This window comes from Pteropus vampyrus, unplaced genomic scaffold (assembly GCF_000151845.1).
Source record: "Pteropus vampyrus isolate Shadow unplaced genomic scaffold, Pvam_2.0 Scaffold65, whole genome shotgun sequence".
In the NCBI taxonomy this organism is placed as follows: Eukaryota; Metazoa; Chordata; class Mammalia; order Chiroptera; family Pteropodidae; genus Pteropus; species Pteropus vampyrus.
In genome coordinates, this window is record NW_011888846.1 from 3,206,412 (window position 1) to 3,222,435 (window position 16,024).

Here is a 16,024-nt window from a genome sequence, read left to right on the forward strand (position 1 = left end):
CATTCTGATGAGGTGACGCTGAGACCTACAGAAAAAGCACGAGCTCACGGGGTTCTCTATCACGTCCTCCATGACACATCTCTGAACGATCTGAGCACCTTTTCTGGAAGAGCTGAGGATGAAAGACCATGTCAGCTGCCTCGAGGCGGAGACGACACAGGATTCTTTCATTGCTCACGATCCCTGCCGCTTGATGCATGTGGATGTGTGGCTGACGTCCCCTGTTCTGACCAGTGTGACGTTTCCTCTCTCCCTCCTGCAGCCCCCAGCCGTCTTTCGGACACTTCCAGTGTCCATGCCTGCATCCCGTTTCCCCCACACACCCGGATCCAGGCTCTCAGCATCGGGATCTTGAGCCGTTTAAACAACTTCTGACTCGCTTCCCTCAACTCCAGGGGTTTGTTTTCAACCTGGAACCTGCTGTGCACACCATTCCCGGCACTTGGCCCTCAACGCTACTTTCCACTCCAGCTAACTCCCTGGCTCGAAAATCTTCCCCAGTGCCTGCTACTTACGGGATCACGTCCAAACTCCTCGACCCACGGTTCAAGATCTTGCATTTCCGATCTGATCTTAGATTTCCGACATTTTCTCCCTTCTCCTTCTATGTAAACCTAAACTCCAAGGTCCCAAATGTGCCCATCACATCCCCACACCCTTGCCTTTGCTCACCTCATTCCCTCACCTCCACGAAGCCCCCATCATCCTGGCTGGCCTGGCCCCTGCTTCTCCACGACTCTGTAAGTATGCAATGACTTGGCCGCCTGGCCATTTAGAGACGTGTCTCCCCCGTCCACGCAACTTGTGCCTAGAGGTGGCGCTTATGTTGCCTTCGTCTTCATCTTCAGCACGGAGGGCAGAGCCCAGCCCTTTGGTGGATGCTCAGGAAATGGTCGTTGCCTGAGCTTTTGCAGTCTACCGTGGGTGATTCTCTCTCGACCCCTTCCAGGACTTGTGGACACACTGTGGACATGCCTGAAGGGTCCCAAGGTGCCAGTAGGGGTATCCTCCTACTTGGGTCCCTCCAGGACCAAGCAGGCTGGGACAGGGGTGGGGACTCCCAAGAAAAGTCTCCAGACTGTCTGGATTTCCATCCCAGATCATGTCTGGAAATATACATATGTGACGGTGTCCTGTATTCAGATTGCTTCATGAGATGAGAGGGACTTGATGAGGCTCTTGAGACTTGATTTTGTGGCCAGATTGCCCCCGATGTGTTTTCAAACCTAAGCAGATGCCAGTTTTAAGAACTAAAACAAGGTCTTCAGGGAACCAGAGCAGCTAGGATGAGCTGAAGTGATGAGTCTTCTTTGTGCAAATGATCCTTCAGTGCTCATCAAGCCCCAAGGACTGGTGGCCGTGGTCTCTACAGTGTCTGGTCCTTGACCCTTCTCCAGCCCCCTTACCCCGTGCCCCAGTTCCGTCATCCAACTTGGAGGCAACAGGGCAACGGCGTGTGTTGAGGGGACAGGTCTGCTTGGCTGTCAAACAGCTGTCGCATCTGTCCTTGAGCAGGGACCTTCGGGGAGCCACAGCCTGTCATTCCTGCTGACACTGCGCGTGGGCCAGCTTTGCCGGTGAGCTTCTGCTTTCTCTGTAGCTCTCAATGTCACCTCCTTTGGAATGGAATTGTACTTGTTTCTTCTGTCAATGATGCTATTCCCATCCTGTGTGCAGAACCTCGTGGGAGGCTGTCTGCTCGGCCTGAACCCCCACATCTTCTTTATGCTACAGAACCCAGTCGATCAGACCAAGGTGGGTATCCAACCCAGCTTGCCCGATCGGATTGCTTTTTGGAATGAGTGCCCAAGAGGAGAGTAAGAGCGAAGTCGCCATGTCTTTCCGACATAGTCTTGGGAGTAACACGCCGTCACTTCTGGCACATTCTAGTCGTTAGAAGCAAGTCACTACATCTAGCCCTCGCTCAAGAGGAGAGGGATGAGGTTGCTCCGGAAAGAGTATCAAAGAATTCGCGGGCCTGTTTTAAAACCACCACAGCACAGAACGGAACACTGAAGGGTTCCCAAGTGTTTCGAGGTTTGGCAGTCAAGGGACAGGGTCTGGGGAGTCCCCTGCGGCAGGCAGAATAACCGTCCCCCAAAGATGTTCACGTCCTAATCTCCAGAACCTGTGACTATGTTATGTCATGTGGCACAGGGGAAGCAAGGTGCTCGCTCACCAGCCGACCTTAAAATCCTTGATCCCGTATTATCCGGGTGGGGGAAGCAGGAGGCAGAAGAGCCTGTGTCGGCGTGAGGCAGAATGAGGAAGACGTGGCTGACCACTGCTGGCTCTGAGAGGGAAGAGGACCAGGGGCAGAAATGCCGGCAGCCTCTGGAAGCTGAAAAAGGCACAGAAACATCCTCCGAGAGCCACCGGCAGGAACGCAGGCCTGCCGACACCTTGACGTTAGCCCAGGGAGACCCGTTTTGTGTTCTTGGACCATTGAATGCCTGGCGATCTGGTACAGCGGCACGGGGACACTCACGCAGGGCTACCCCCACTCTTCTCCTTTGCCCCATCCCTAAACATTTCTGCTTTCTTCACACGCTTATGGTTATCGTCCTCATTTCTACGTGGTCCATATTTTTAATATAGAGCTTTACCATCTCCTTTAAAACTATAAGTTCCTGGAGGGCAAGGCCTGTGTTTTGTTTTGGTTTTGGTTTGGTTTTTAAATGTATATCTGAAGCACCCGACACACGGCTCGATGCTATGTAGCCATTAAATACTTGATCGATTATTTACTAGACTGACTGAAAGTCAAAGCGGCAGACTGAGCAAAGAGATGAAGCAAATAAGAGCTGGTGCGAAGTGAAGTGTGAAATACCATTAATTCCTTCTCCATCGAACTGGAGCCGAATAATCACGCCCGAAGCAGGGCGGCTCCTTGAAACCCCGTTTCCCTGGATCTTTCCTTACCCCCATTTCGAGCCATCGGCCAAGCCTCCTCATCCCTCCGTTAGCAGACTGGGGGCTACAAACACACACGTCTCCTTTCGGTGGGTAGGGAGGATGGATTCTCGGAGCCCAAGGGGACCAAGTTCCCTGTGAGCGCCAGGGCACTGGGTCCCCATGCATGCTAGACCCTGGGCCTGGGGGTTCCCCACATCGCCCAAGACTCTTGCCCCCACCCCAACACACACAGTGCAGGAGCCAAGAACACGGAGGGAGCAGGTGGCCAGGACAGTGGGGGTGTCTCCTGTGACCACATGGAATGGCATCTGATATTCTCGGGGCCTCCCCTCTCCTCCAACCTGGGACCTTTGCAGAACCAGGTGGGGTGGAGGGAGATGGTGGGCACGAGGAGGGAGATGGTCCCAAAGGGTGACCAAGACAGAATTTTCCACTCATCCACCAGGAGCAGGAAGAGGAGTTGGAGTCTGAAATATGTCTGTTTAGAATAAAAAAAGAGTGACACTCTTTGTACACTCAGGTTTGGGGCTGATATTCACACCGGTGACACCTCCTTTGATTTTAAATGAAGATTTTAATCTGGGAGGAGGGCGGCCTTGGGCAGGGCAGAGTGGAGGAGGGCAACAGCCTTTGCTGTGTGGCCAAGGACGGGGGCGGATGATCCAGAGCTGCTGGCTACGTTGGAAGCACGTCCTCAGTCACGTAGGGGCTGAAGCACAGGTACATCAGAATGAAGCTCCAGATTCCAAGGGTGATAAGGGTGCCCAGGCCTGGTGTGGCAGTTTCCTGTTAGACAGAGAGAAAGGCAGGAAGCCGAGGCAAGGTCAGGTCAGCTGCTGGCGAGGCGACCTCCCCTCCATGGAGCCTCCAGGCTGAGCTACCCACGTCCTCCTTCCTGGTGCCATGTGCTCTGGGACCGAGTGGGTGTGGTCTGCCTTAGGGCTGATGGGGCACCCGCCTGAGACCCGGCACTTCTCCTGTGGGTCTACCTACCCCTGATTGTAGTTGTTCTTTAGGGCACACAACAAACATTTCTCCTGTAGAGGACAGAAACGGCACAAGAAAGATCATTTTTCCCTGGTCCAAGATGGCCAGCCTGCTGGGCACCTCGTCAAGTCTTGCTATAGGAAAGGACAGAACGATACAGTGGCTCTTGGGGACAGGCATATCCAGGGGTGAGTCCTACTTGGTCATGACTCAGTGATCTCCCCAGGCCTAGAGGGCAACACTCCAGAGGCCTCCTGGGCCCGCGGAGGTGGGGACCAGGCCCCTCACGCCAGAGGGCCAGAGGTGCCGGAGCAGAGAAGGCCCAGGGAGGTGGGGGAGCAGGAGCCAAGGGCTTCTGAAACGCAGCCCTCAGCAGGGCAGAGGCAGGGCTTCACTTACATAGCGGGCCCCACACTGATGAAGGGAATCCAGCGGGTCTTTTTTTGGTTTCTGTGGTGCCAAAATTTTCTTGTGAAGACTAAGCGATGCTCCATCAGCTCCCTCCATTTCCTTGAACCGGAGCTGTGGGTCGGTGCCAGTCTTGCCTGTCAGCCTGAGTTCCTGATGCTCCTTTGTTCCTCTTCTAAGGGGACTGGGGAGTCAGGGAGGGGCAGAGTTGGGGGGACAGTTTCCAACATGACAAAGAGATAACCATAGCATGGGTGGCTGTGGAAGGCCTTGACTCCAAGCCACTGGGGCAAGAGAAACCAAGACAGCTCCTTGCAGTCTGAGGTCCTCTGACCCCCGAGGATGTTTAGCCAAGTGAAGGGGGAGGTTCTTTAGGGATGAGTAGAGGTGGGTGCGGATTATACTTACAGCTTGCTGTTCTTATGTATATTTATTAAAACATCCATCTTCTCATCCATATCCTTCTGCATTTCCTTCAAGACACAATTCAAAGCCAGAATCACCATCTTGAAGTGCTCTTGAAATCCCTTTCTCCTGCCTCTGTCTGCGAACAACTCAGAGATCACTTTGGCATCTTACTTCCTCGAGAATCCTCACTGGCTTTGCGTGAGGTGGCCTATGGAGCATACATGACACAGGCTGCCACCCCCTTTCCCCTCCCCCATTCTATGACGAGGCTGAGCAACAGGTGCAATCATTAGGGGCTTGTCCAAAGTCTCCAGGTGAGTCAGAGGCCAGGAACTGTTTTACCTGAGCTCACACTTGGATGAAACCATTGTTGGACTTGGTTCAAGGCCTATGAAGTGATGGAACCAAGAAGAGAAATCATGTGACCCCCTCCTCCCAAGATACTCTGCCCCCAATGTTTTGACCCCGTGGTCCATATTTTTAATATAGAGCTTTACCATCTCCTTTAAAACTATAAGTTCCTGGAGGGCAAGGCCTGTGTTTTGTTTTGGTTTTGGTTTGGTTTTTAAATGTATATCTGAAGCACCCGACACACGGCTCGATGCTATGTAGCCATTAAATACTTGATCGATTATTTACTAGACTGACTGAAAGTCAAAGCGGCAGACTGAGCAAAGAGATGAAGCAAATAAGAGCTGGTGTGAAGTGAAGTGTGAAATACCATTAATTCCTTCTCCATCGAACTGGAGCCGAATAATCACGCCCGAAGCAGGGCGGCTCCTTGAAACCCCGTTTCCCTGGATCTTTCCTTACCCCCATTTCGAGCCATCGGCCAAGCCTCCTCATCCCTCCGTTAGCAGACTGGGGGCTACAAACACACACGTCTCCTTTCGGTGGGTAGGGAGGATGGATTCTCGGAGCCCAAGGGGACCAAGTTCCCTGTGAGCGCCAGGGCACTGGGTCCCCATGCATGCGAGACCCTGGGCCTGGGGGTTCCCCACATCGCCCAAGACTCTTGCCCCCACCCCAACACACACAGTGCAGGAGCCAAGAACACGGAGGGAGCAGGTGGCCAGGACAGTGGGGGTGTCTCCTGTGACCACATGCAATGGCATCTGATATTCTCGGGGCCTCCCCTCTCCTCCAACCTGGGACCTTTGCAGAACCAGGTGGGGTGGAGGGAGATGGTGGGCACGAGGAGGGAGATGGTCCCAAGGGTGACCAAGACAGAATTTTCCACTCATCCACCAGGAGCAGGAAGAGGAGTTGGAGTCTGAAATATGTCTGTTTAGAATAAAAAAAGAGTGACACTCTTTGTACACTCAGGTTTGGGGCTGATATTCACACCGGTGACACCTCCTTTGATTTTAAATGAAGATTTTAATCTGGGAGGAGGGCGGCCTTGGGCAGGGCAGAGTGGAGGAGGGCAACAGCCTTTGCTGTGTGGCCAAGGACGGGGGCGGATGATCCAGAGCTGCTGGCTACGTTGGAAGCACGTCCTCAGTCACGTAGGGGCTGAAGCACAGGTACATCAGAATGAAGCTCCAGATTCCAAGGGTGATAAGGGTGCCCAGGCCTGGTGTGGCAGTTTCCTGTTAGACAGAGAGAAAGGCAGGAAGCTGAGGCAAGGTCAGGTCAGCTGCTGGCGAGGCGACCTCCCCTCCGTGGAGCCTCCAGGCTGAGCTACCCACGTCCTCCTTCCTGGTGCCATGTGCTCTGGGACCGAGTGGGTGTGGTCTGCCTTAGGGCTGATGGGGCACCCGCCTGAGACCCGGCACTTCTCCTGTGGGTCTACCTACCCCTGATTGTAGTTGTTCTTTAGGGCACACAACAAACATTTCTCCTGTAGAGGACAGAAACGGCACAAGAAAGATCATTTTTCCCTGGTCCAAGATGGCCAGCCTGCTGGGCACCTCGTCAAGTCTTGCTATAGGAAAGGACAGAACGATACAGTGGCTCTTGGGGACAGGCATATCCAGGGTTGAGTCCTACTTGGTCATGACTCAGTGATCTCCCCAGGCCTAGAGGGCAACACTCCAGAGGCATCCTGGGCCCGCGGAGGTGGGGACCAGGCCCCTCACGCCAGAGGGCCAGAGGTGCCGGAGCAGAGAAGGCCCAGGGAGGTGGGGGAGCAGGAGCCAAGGGCTTTTGAAACGCAGCCCTCAGCAGGGCAGAGGCAGGGCTTCACTTACATAGCGGGCCCCACACTGATGAAGGGAATCCAGCGGGTCTTTTTTTGGTTTCTGTGGTGCCAAAATTTTCTTGTGAAGACTAAGCGATGCGCCATCAGCTCCCTCCATTTCCTTGAACCGGAGCTGTGGGTCGGTGCCAGTCTTGCCAGTCAGCCTGAGTTCCTGATGCTCCTTTGTTCCTCTTCTAAGGGGACTGGGGAGTCAGGGAGGGGCAGAGTTGGGGGGACAGTTTCCAACATGACAAAGAGATAACCATAGCATGGGTGGCTGTGGAAGGCCTTGACTCCAAGCCACTGGGGCAAGAGAAACCAAGACAGCTCCTTGCAGTCTGAGGTCCTCTGACCCCCGAGGATGTTTAGCCAAGTGAAGGGGGAGGTTCTTTAGGGATGAGTAGAGGTGGGTGCGGATTATACTTACAGCTTGCTGTTCTTGTGTATATTTATTAAAACATCCATCTTCTCATCCATATCCTTCTGCATTTCCTTCAAGACACAATTCAAAGCCAGAATCACCATCTTGAAGTGCTCTTGAAATCCCTTTCTCCTGCCTCTGTCTGCGAACAACTCAGAGATCACTTTGGCATCTTACTTCCTCGAGAATCCTCACTGGCTTTGCGTGAGGTGGCCTATGGAGCATACATGACACAGGCTGCCACCCCCTTTCCCCTCCCCCATTCTATGACGAGGCTGAGCAACAGGTGCAATCATTAGGGGCTTGTCCAAAGTCTCCAGGTGAGTCAGAGGCCAGGAACTGTTTTACCTGAGCTCACACTTGGATGAAACCATTGTCGGACTTGGTTCAAGGCCTATGAAGTGATGGAACCAAGAAAAGAAATCATGTGACCCCCTCCTCCCAAGATACTCTGCCCCCAATGTTTTGACCCCAGCACGTACACAGAACTTGTGTATTTGTGTTCGCTCCATCTTTTACCCAATTCCTGGCAGAAATAGTCAACACAAAATAAAACTAATAGTAGCTCTAATGACACTTTGCATTTATCATTTACTAAGAATTGAAAGAATAGTAAAATCTTCTTGGCAAAGTTTAGATCTATAAATTTGACCTGAGAAAATTAAAAAATAGTGGTCACAAATGAAATTCTAAGATGTTATCATGGGTAACATTTGTTACGGAAAAAATAGGTTTAGATCGAACATTATAAAATGTAAATGAAAAATGATTTGCTTCAAGAAAAATAATTTTAGTAAAAACGAAAGATTTGATAACAATTTACTGAACTGTGGTAGGAAATTGATCAAAGAATGATACTGTCTGGGTGGAGATGATTTCAAAAAATACCTTCTTGTAGAGCATTTTTAAATGTTACTATAAATTTTGAATTAAATATTAACATCCATAGAGTCAAAATATCCTTGAAGTCAAAATGTCCCATACTCTTACATGTCTAACCATCTCTTCAAACTCATGTCCCAAACTGACCTCATTTTCTCCTCTAAATTAGTTCTGTTTCCTAACTCTCCTTGTCATTGTCACCACTTTCTTCTAATCGCACAGATGAAAACTCTGGTGTCATCGTGGATGCGTGCCTCTTTTCATTCTCTGTGTTGTTGAATCGGTCACAAAGAATGCTAATTTTCCTTCAATGCATCTTTCAAAGGTACCTTTCCTTCTGTTCCTACACCTGGTCCAGCTTTCTTCACCTTGAGCTGGTTGCAGCTTCCCGTCAGATATTTTTGCTCCACGCAGCCCCTGCCTGCTCCCCGGGGGGCCCCAGGCCACCTTGCAAACAGCTGCCAGCTCAGCTTTCTGAAGTGCTGCTTCTCGCATGTTCTTTGGTTGAAAGTCTCCAGAGGCCTCTTACTGCTTACACAGCCAGGTCCCAACCTGTCTGCCCGTCTTTCAAAAGCCTTCATCACCACTGCCTTGGTGCCCTTTCCATTTTGTTTCTCACAAGTTTCCCAAATGATCCCACTTTTATGACTGGTCTCCTCACTGCATGTTCATCCTGCTCCCCAGCTGCACGCAAGCTGTGCCTTTGCCCAAAATAGCCTCCTTTGTGCCTTTGGAGACCCAGTCCTCTCCACTAACGAAACACTGACCGTGATTGCATTTTAATGTAGAAAATTTGGGTAATACAGAAGAATATAAAAGAAAAAATAATCATCACCTGCAAATAACTATTAACCTTTTGGTATATTTCTTTCTAGTCCTTTTTCTATATATTTACTTATCTCTTTCTTTTCTTTTAGTTGAGATCCGCCTGTATATATTACTTGTATCTTGCTTTTTTACTTCTCATTATAAGCATTCTTTCTAAACACTGTCTCTAAAGTTCCTAATTTTCATTATACCGATAAACCATAGTTTATTTGGCTATTCACCTCTTAAAAATTCTGTTTGTTTCCAAATTTTTGCTATTATAAATAACCCTGTCATGAGCATCTTTACACACACACACACACACACACACACACACACACACACACACACATCCATGCTGGAGTTCTGATTATTCTCGTAAGTTAAATTCTGAGAAGTGGAATTGATAAGTCAGGGAGTTTCATATTTTCTGATACCTCTAGTCCAATTCCTTTCTTTTCAGTTTTGTACAAACTTGTACTCTTGTCAGTATAAGAGCATTCCTGCCTTGTTCTATAATTGTCATAAATTAAAACTGCTTATTTGAATGCGGCAATTATCTAATTATTGTTTTCATTTGCACTTATTTGATTACTCAGGAAGTAAACGCTTTTAATGTTTATTGCTTTTTAGTTATATTCTCTTCTGTGGATTGTCTGTTCCTACCTTTGTCCCGTTTTTATATTTGGTTCTTAATGATTTGTGTGGGCTTTATGTTACAGATAAAAACCTTTTATCTATGTCTATCATATTTGTGAAAAATTGTTTCTCCAAAATTGTGCTTTACTTTTTAACTCTGTATATGATGCTTTTCTGTTATCATTTCAAAATTTTTTATATTGTCAAATATATCAATATATCCTTTGTGATTTCTTCCATTGTATTTACGCTTAGAACATCTGGATAAATACTTATATATTCTTTCTTCTCATTGGTTTTTATTATTTAAATTCACTTGTAGACTATTTCAGTTCACAGAGTTAACTGAATTAAGCTTTTTCATCATATATTCAAGAAATGGTAATATTATTAAATAATCCTTTCCTTCTCATTGACATTTAAAAAAATCATCTTTATCATATTTTTAAATTTTATAGAGCTGGGGTTCCCAGCCTTGGATGTACATAGAATCACCCGGAAATCTTAAAAACTGCTGACCCTGGACCTCATTCCAAGGGGTTCTGATGTAATCGTAACTTTGACCGGGCAGCCTGGGCAGAAAGCCACAGTCCAGGCGACTCCAACCTGTAGTCAAGGTTAGTAACTGCTGCAAAAATGCCGAGGACCTGGTTCTCACCCAGGAAGGACCGTCGGCGTCACTAACAGGTGCGCCCCACCCGAGAGATTTGCATTCAGTTCCCCTGGGCCAGGGCCCGGGGTACAAATTTTAGAGATCCTCAAAAGTGATTCTCAGAACGCTCTTGGCAGAGAGGCTGTTCCAGGCTCATCAAGGCTGCTTTCATTCACTTGTCTGGTTATTCTGGGGCTATACCACCTAAATTTGATTTTTGTGGCTTTATTAGGACGTTTAGTCCTAATGTATGGTAGGGGTAGTAACAACTCTTGAAAAATTTATAGATATCTTCTTTTGCCTATTATGCTTCTACATTGGTGGTTCTCAAACTTTCACCTGGGGAACATGAAAAAAATCCAAGGTTGCAAGCCCCATCCTAAAGGACCTGGGCTCTGCTTTACTAATTCGTGCTTCTGGTGCTTCTGAAACACACCAGAGTCTGAGAACCACTATTCCAGAATCTAGATGATCTTCTTAGTGATTGTTGAGTTCAGAAATAATCTTGATGGGCTTCTGGTTAGATGTGCATGAAGCTTCCAATGCAGGCTTTGAGGCTCACCTTAAGACTCCCTTTCTCTATAAAGGCATTTCTGGTTACTCCAGCCCACCCTCCCTACTCACGTCTCCAAACACTTAACTGACTCACATCCAGTTATCATTTAGCTTGTGCTTGTCGTTTAATTCTTTCTTGCAGCAGAGTTTGGGTCTCCTACTAGTTGCAAACACCTGCAGGGCAGGCTCTGGCATCTCCTTCTGTAAAGTCTAATGTTGCACCGGCCTGTGGAAGGCACTTGGTAAATGCTTACCTTCATAATCTCCACAAATTCCTGGAGTTTGTCAAAATCCTTGTCCATTACGTCTTTTATCTATTGAGGAAGAAAGGCACAGAGCGTGTTATTGACTGTAGAGTCATCTTTGGGGCATTTTAAGCAAAGGGCAGCAGCTGCCCCTCTGGAGTGAGCTGGTTAAAGCTCAGGGAATGAATTAATGATGGCCTGTTAGAGCCATAGAGCCATGTTCTTCCCAAGGAGTCTATGAGGGGACTTTGGTGCATGTACCACTAAGTCATCACCACTGCCCAGCCTTGGCACAACTTAGATCAGGCCAGTGCAGGGCTTCCATGTGGAGCTCAGACCATAGCACCTGTGCCACCTCTTGGCTGAGCATTCTCTTTCTTCATAAGCACGTTCTAGGTGGTTCCATCACAGAAACAAAAAGAGAGGTCTTGCTCTGCAGCTTGCTCAGGCAAGACAAATAAGGAGAATGGAATTGTCCCCTATCTGTCCCCAAATTCCAGTAAGCCCCTCTCACTCTGTCACTAAAGCTATATCTCCCAAACCTCATCCATAAGACATCAGAGAGTCCTTGTCAAAAATTGAGTTTAAGCTTCAAACAAGTAAGAAATAGCTATCCTCAGCTGCCCAGCACTTAAGAGGGGATTCAGTCTGAGTTCATTGATGGCTTTTTCTGTGCAGGTCCTGGCCTCCTTCACCAAAGTCAGGCGCTGCATTTCCCTTGAAGCTACCCATGCTTTCCCTTCCCGTCCTGTAGAGTCTCACCCCCTTACCTGTTTTATCTCCTCCATCTTTTCCTTGAGCTCTTCCCTCACCTCCCTGAGTTCATTCTGAGGAAATAAAATAGGGAAGAGAAGGAGTAAAGGAAAGATCCCGGGGCCTGGACAGAAGAGGAAAAGAGAAATACTTCTCATTAAGGAGGAAAGAAAGGGTATTGTCAAGAAGATAGGTCAGCGGGACATACAGACATCATGTGTCTCCTGATACTTCTGTGGTGTGACTGTCGAAAAAGGCACAGCCTAAATCTAATCACAAACAACTCAGATTGAGGGACATTCTCCAAAATAAATGATCTGGAATCCTCCAAAATGTCAGTGTCCCAAAAGACAAAGATGGAAGGACTGTCCCAAATGAAAGGGGACTGGCCCTATGGAACCCAGATGGGAGCGATCGATCCTAGACGGGATCCCAGACCAAAAGAGCTGCTTTTTCTTTTGTTATGAAAAGCATTAGTGTGCTAATTGTTGAAATTAGAATAAAGGCTATAGATGAGTATTATATCAATATTAATTTCCTGATGTTGATGTTTTAATAATTGTACTGTGGCTATGTAAGAATGTTCTTGTCTGTAGACAACATACACTGCAATTTGAGAGAAACATGCTCTCAAATGGTTCAAGAACCATATATATATATATTATATATATAATATATATAGATGTATGTGTGAATATCTATGTATTGAGAGAGAGGGAGAGGACCATGAGAAAATGTCAACGTTTGGGGAATCTGGGCAAATTCATTGTGTCATTTTTGGAAACTTTTCTATAAGTCTGAAACTGTTTCAAACTAGTTAAAACAAGCAAAAAGAACTGGAGGGAAGGAAGTCACAGGGCTGAAGCACAGCCATACTTGCCTTGGAAGCTGTTTAGCTCACCGCCCCTCCCCCGCCACCTCTTCACTGGGCTGACCCCACCCCCACCCCCTGGATCCCAACGAACGCCTACCTTTAGCCCCCTTGTCCCTCCTGGTTTGGTAAATGGCCCTTCTGGTTTAACTCTTTTATAGTCATATGTCTGTTGATTGAAACCAGAAACACAGAGTATTGGAAACTGCAGGTGTGTGGTCAGTAAGGCAGGAGAGATCATCCTGAGTTTCTGTTCCTCCCTTCTGGCCAGAGCGAATAGGTGAGAGCTGGTGGCCCCATCTACCCGCACAGCAGTTTCCTCCATCCTTCTATTCTCTCTGTGCTCGCCCTGTCCCACTCCCCTCCTGGCCCACTGGGCCTCAGCTCTCTGTCCCTGAACAGCCGAGCTCATTCCTGCCTCGGGCCCCTGTGCATGCCGTTTCTACCACTCTCAGTGTCGGCTCAGGCTTTGAGTGGCTGGAGCCTAGTCCTTCAGCTCTCAGCCCAGATGAAGGCCTTTCCTGACGCCTGGTCTACAGCAGCCCCCCAGTCATGTCTCCCTGGTTTAATTCTCTGCATAGCAGGTAACCCTACGGAATTTTTCCTTATTCATGTATGTATCTGATTAGTTACTAATGCGACATTCTATGAGATTAGAGAGCTTATCTGTCTCTCAATGTACCCCCAGCACCTGGGACAGGTCTTGGCCACCAGCCATAGCGAATGACCCCTGACTCCAGGTCACCTCCCCACGAGTCTCAGGCCTGGATATCATCGTGGCCTCAAAATAGCTTCTTACTTTGATGGGTTCTGGCTTCAATTCCAGGCAAACTGCCTTGTAGTTCTTGTTCTGTAGAGAGAGGAGGTTGGGATTCGGCCTGTCGGGCATCGGGCGTGGGGAGGCTGACACCTGGCCCTTGCAGAACCCTCTACCCAATCCTGCCTGTCCGACTGTGCGTGAGCTCAGGACTGCACATTCCCCAGCTTCTGATTCAAAACAGCTCAAATTCTGTTACGTTGTTATACACCTGCTAGGGGCATCCGCATGCCCATCCGGCAGGCAGCCTCTCGCTGCCGGGGTACCTGGGCGGGCACGCACTCTAAGGAACCTGTGCCAGTGTTACTTCAGGAGCACAGGCTGAAGTTCTAATCTCAGCTGTCCTCCTACGAGCCATGTCAACTTGGGCAAGTTATTTAACCTCTCTGAGCCTCCATTTCCTCTTCTGTAAAATGGGGGTGAAAATTACATTTATATAATAAGGTTATTGTACACCTTAGATGTGGGCTTGGCGCAGGCCTGGCACGGGGTCACGGCTCCTGGAGTGGTCAAGGGAGAGGGGGCATTATGTGTTCCCTGTTCCACCCCAAGGCCAGCGATCAATCCCACCCCACTTCCAGCCTGACAGGCCACTCCGTGCTCGGAACAGAGAAAGGAAAGCCAAGGATTCATCAAGGCACCCTCTATGTCCCCGCTCCCCGCCCTGCATCTCTACTCAGCGTCCAGCTACGTCTCCCCTTTACCAGGTTTGTTTTCTTCAGTTCTGCCCTCTTGGCCGACATGATGGAGGAGGCCAGAGTGTTCTCAAGTTCCCAACCTCCCCACGATGGGCCCCTGTGACCAGGCCACTGTCCTATGCAGATTACAGGCCAAGGCAAGGGCAGGATGACCACCTCTTGGTGTGCGGAACAGCTGAGGTCACAATGCCCAGGGCCCACATGCCGGCCGGCAGGGTCACCGCAGCTCTGAGCCTGGGGGGCCTTGGCTACTGAGATGAGGAACTCAGGTCAGCGTCCAAAGCCACAGAGTCTCCCTTCCACATGGGTGAAGTGTCCTGCAAAGTTCTCCCTGAGGAACCATGCCTGTCATGGCCGAAGCACAAGGCACACCTCAGGAGAAGCAAGGACTGCTGGCTCCTGCCCCAGAAGGCCTACCTACTGACGAGGAGAGGGCGTCTGCCTGGAACAGCTAACCCCTCCAAGCCCACAGTTTCCTCTCCCATGTTCTCCTGACCCGGATGGACTCTCCCCTTGGTGTGACACTGTCTTGGGTTGAGGTGCCCTAACATCTATCTGGATCAAGGCGTATGTACTATGCTAACCTGGGGTTTTATGTACTGGGACAGGGAGCAGGGGGTTGTGGGGGCGGGGAGTGGGAACGCCAGTCTGGGCAGGATGATTTCTGATTCCTTGGCCTGACTGCATGGCTGGCCCTGTGCCCTCTTCCCAATACCCACAATCTCTTCTGGTTCTTCCATCATCCTGGAAGAAAGAGGGTTGCGGCCAGAAGCCACATGCGGACCATGCTAAAGGTGAGAGCCCCTGGGGGTGGGGGTGGGGGGAGAATACTAAAGAAAAGGCCAGTCTGAGAGTAACTAAATTCATGCTTAGAGAGTCAAAGAAGCATGGCCTCCTACAGGACCTAAAATCCTTCATAATCCAGATTAGATGCGAATGTTCTCTTTTCCTCTTATTCCTGGGCAGTCCAGTTCCTTCTTCCCTCTCATTTCAACTACTAGTTGATACCGAAAAGGCCAACTTGGAAATTGTGAAGACAGCTAGCACAGGCGTGCTGGAACCGATATATGTATCCGATATACGTGCCGCAGCCCGTCGTGACTCCCCCCACGCCCCCTCCCCCCGTACACCTGCGCGTCTGTCCTGCAGAGGCCGTCAGCACTGGGACTGCCCCGCGAGCTGCCTGTATCGTTTCTGATGCATTTCCTTGACGGTTATTTTGTGGCCCCAACCTGGTGATGGCCCTTGATCTGTGTCTGTCACCCTGCTCAGTTGGGGAGCGGTGGGGAGGGAGTGGTGGGGGGCCTCCCAGGCTCCTTTCAACACCCCATACACACTTTTCCCAGGTTTCCAAAAATCCTACAGGCTGGAGCAAGAAACCCCAGTGAAAATGACCGACTCCACGTCCACAGTTCCCAGCCCCTGGAAAGGGCACCGTCTCCTGCTCACGCTGGCTGGAGGTCCTTCTGGGCCCGCAGCACAGCCCTGCACTGGGCTGAGCATTTGTTCAATCGAGCCTCCTTGCAGCCAATCATATCCCATGATCCCACTGGCCTATGGATCAGGAAATCGTGTCTACGAGAGATCAAGGTCTCAGTGTAAAACTGCTTCATAAATTATACATATGTAATTGTCATCATTTGTACAGAAATTTAACAAAAAATCCCCACAGTTCCGGGCCTGTGCCTTCTCACAGTATTTACTATTCATGCTCCCAAGTAAATCAAACTGTTGTCGTGAGTATGTTCTGGAAGGGCTGAGGAAATCTGTTGGATGAACCTGA

At 49.4% G+C, this 16,024-nt stretch overlaps 2 protein-coding genes across 2 annotated transcripts; both read right to left on the minus strand.

Annotated features, from left to right (window-relative positions):
* Window positions 1–3,591: 3,591 nt before the first annotated feature.
* LOC111740534 (testis-expressed protein 35-like) lies at window positions 3,592–4,817 on the minus strand. The gene is made up of 3 exons (XM_023531226.1): window positions 4,720–4,817; window positions 4,303–4,495; window positions 3,592–3,702 (listed from the first exon to the last, which is right to left on the minus strand). Exons 1-3 carry the CDS (start codon window positions 4,815–4,817, stop codon window positions 3,592–3,594), a joined length of 402 nt encoding a protein of 133 aa, XP_023386994.1.
* A 1,262-nt stretch (window positions 4,818–6,079) lies between these two features.
* Window positions 6,080–13,792, minus strand: LOC105292851 (testis-expressed protein 35). Its single transcript, XM_023531269.1, has 8 exons — window positions 13,526–13,792; window positions 12,827–12,895; window positions 11,873–11,929; window positions 11,112–11,171; window positions 7,329–7,393; window positions 6,912–7,104; window positions 6,519–6,562; window positions 6,080–6,311 (listed from the first exon to the last, which is right to left on the minus strand). The coding sequence occupies exons 1-8, from the start codon at window positions 13,613–13,615 to the stop codon at window positions 6,251–6,253; spliced, it is 639 nt and encodes a 212-aa protein (XP_023387037.1). The 5' UTR covers window positions 13,616–13,792; the 3' UTR covers window positions 6,080–6,250.
* Window positions 13,793–16,024: the final 2,232 nt, after the last annotated feature.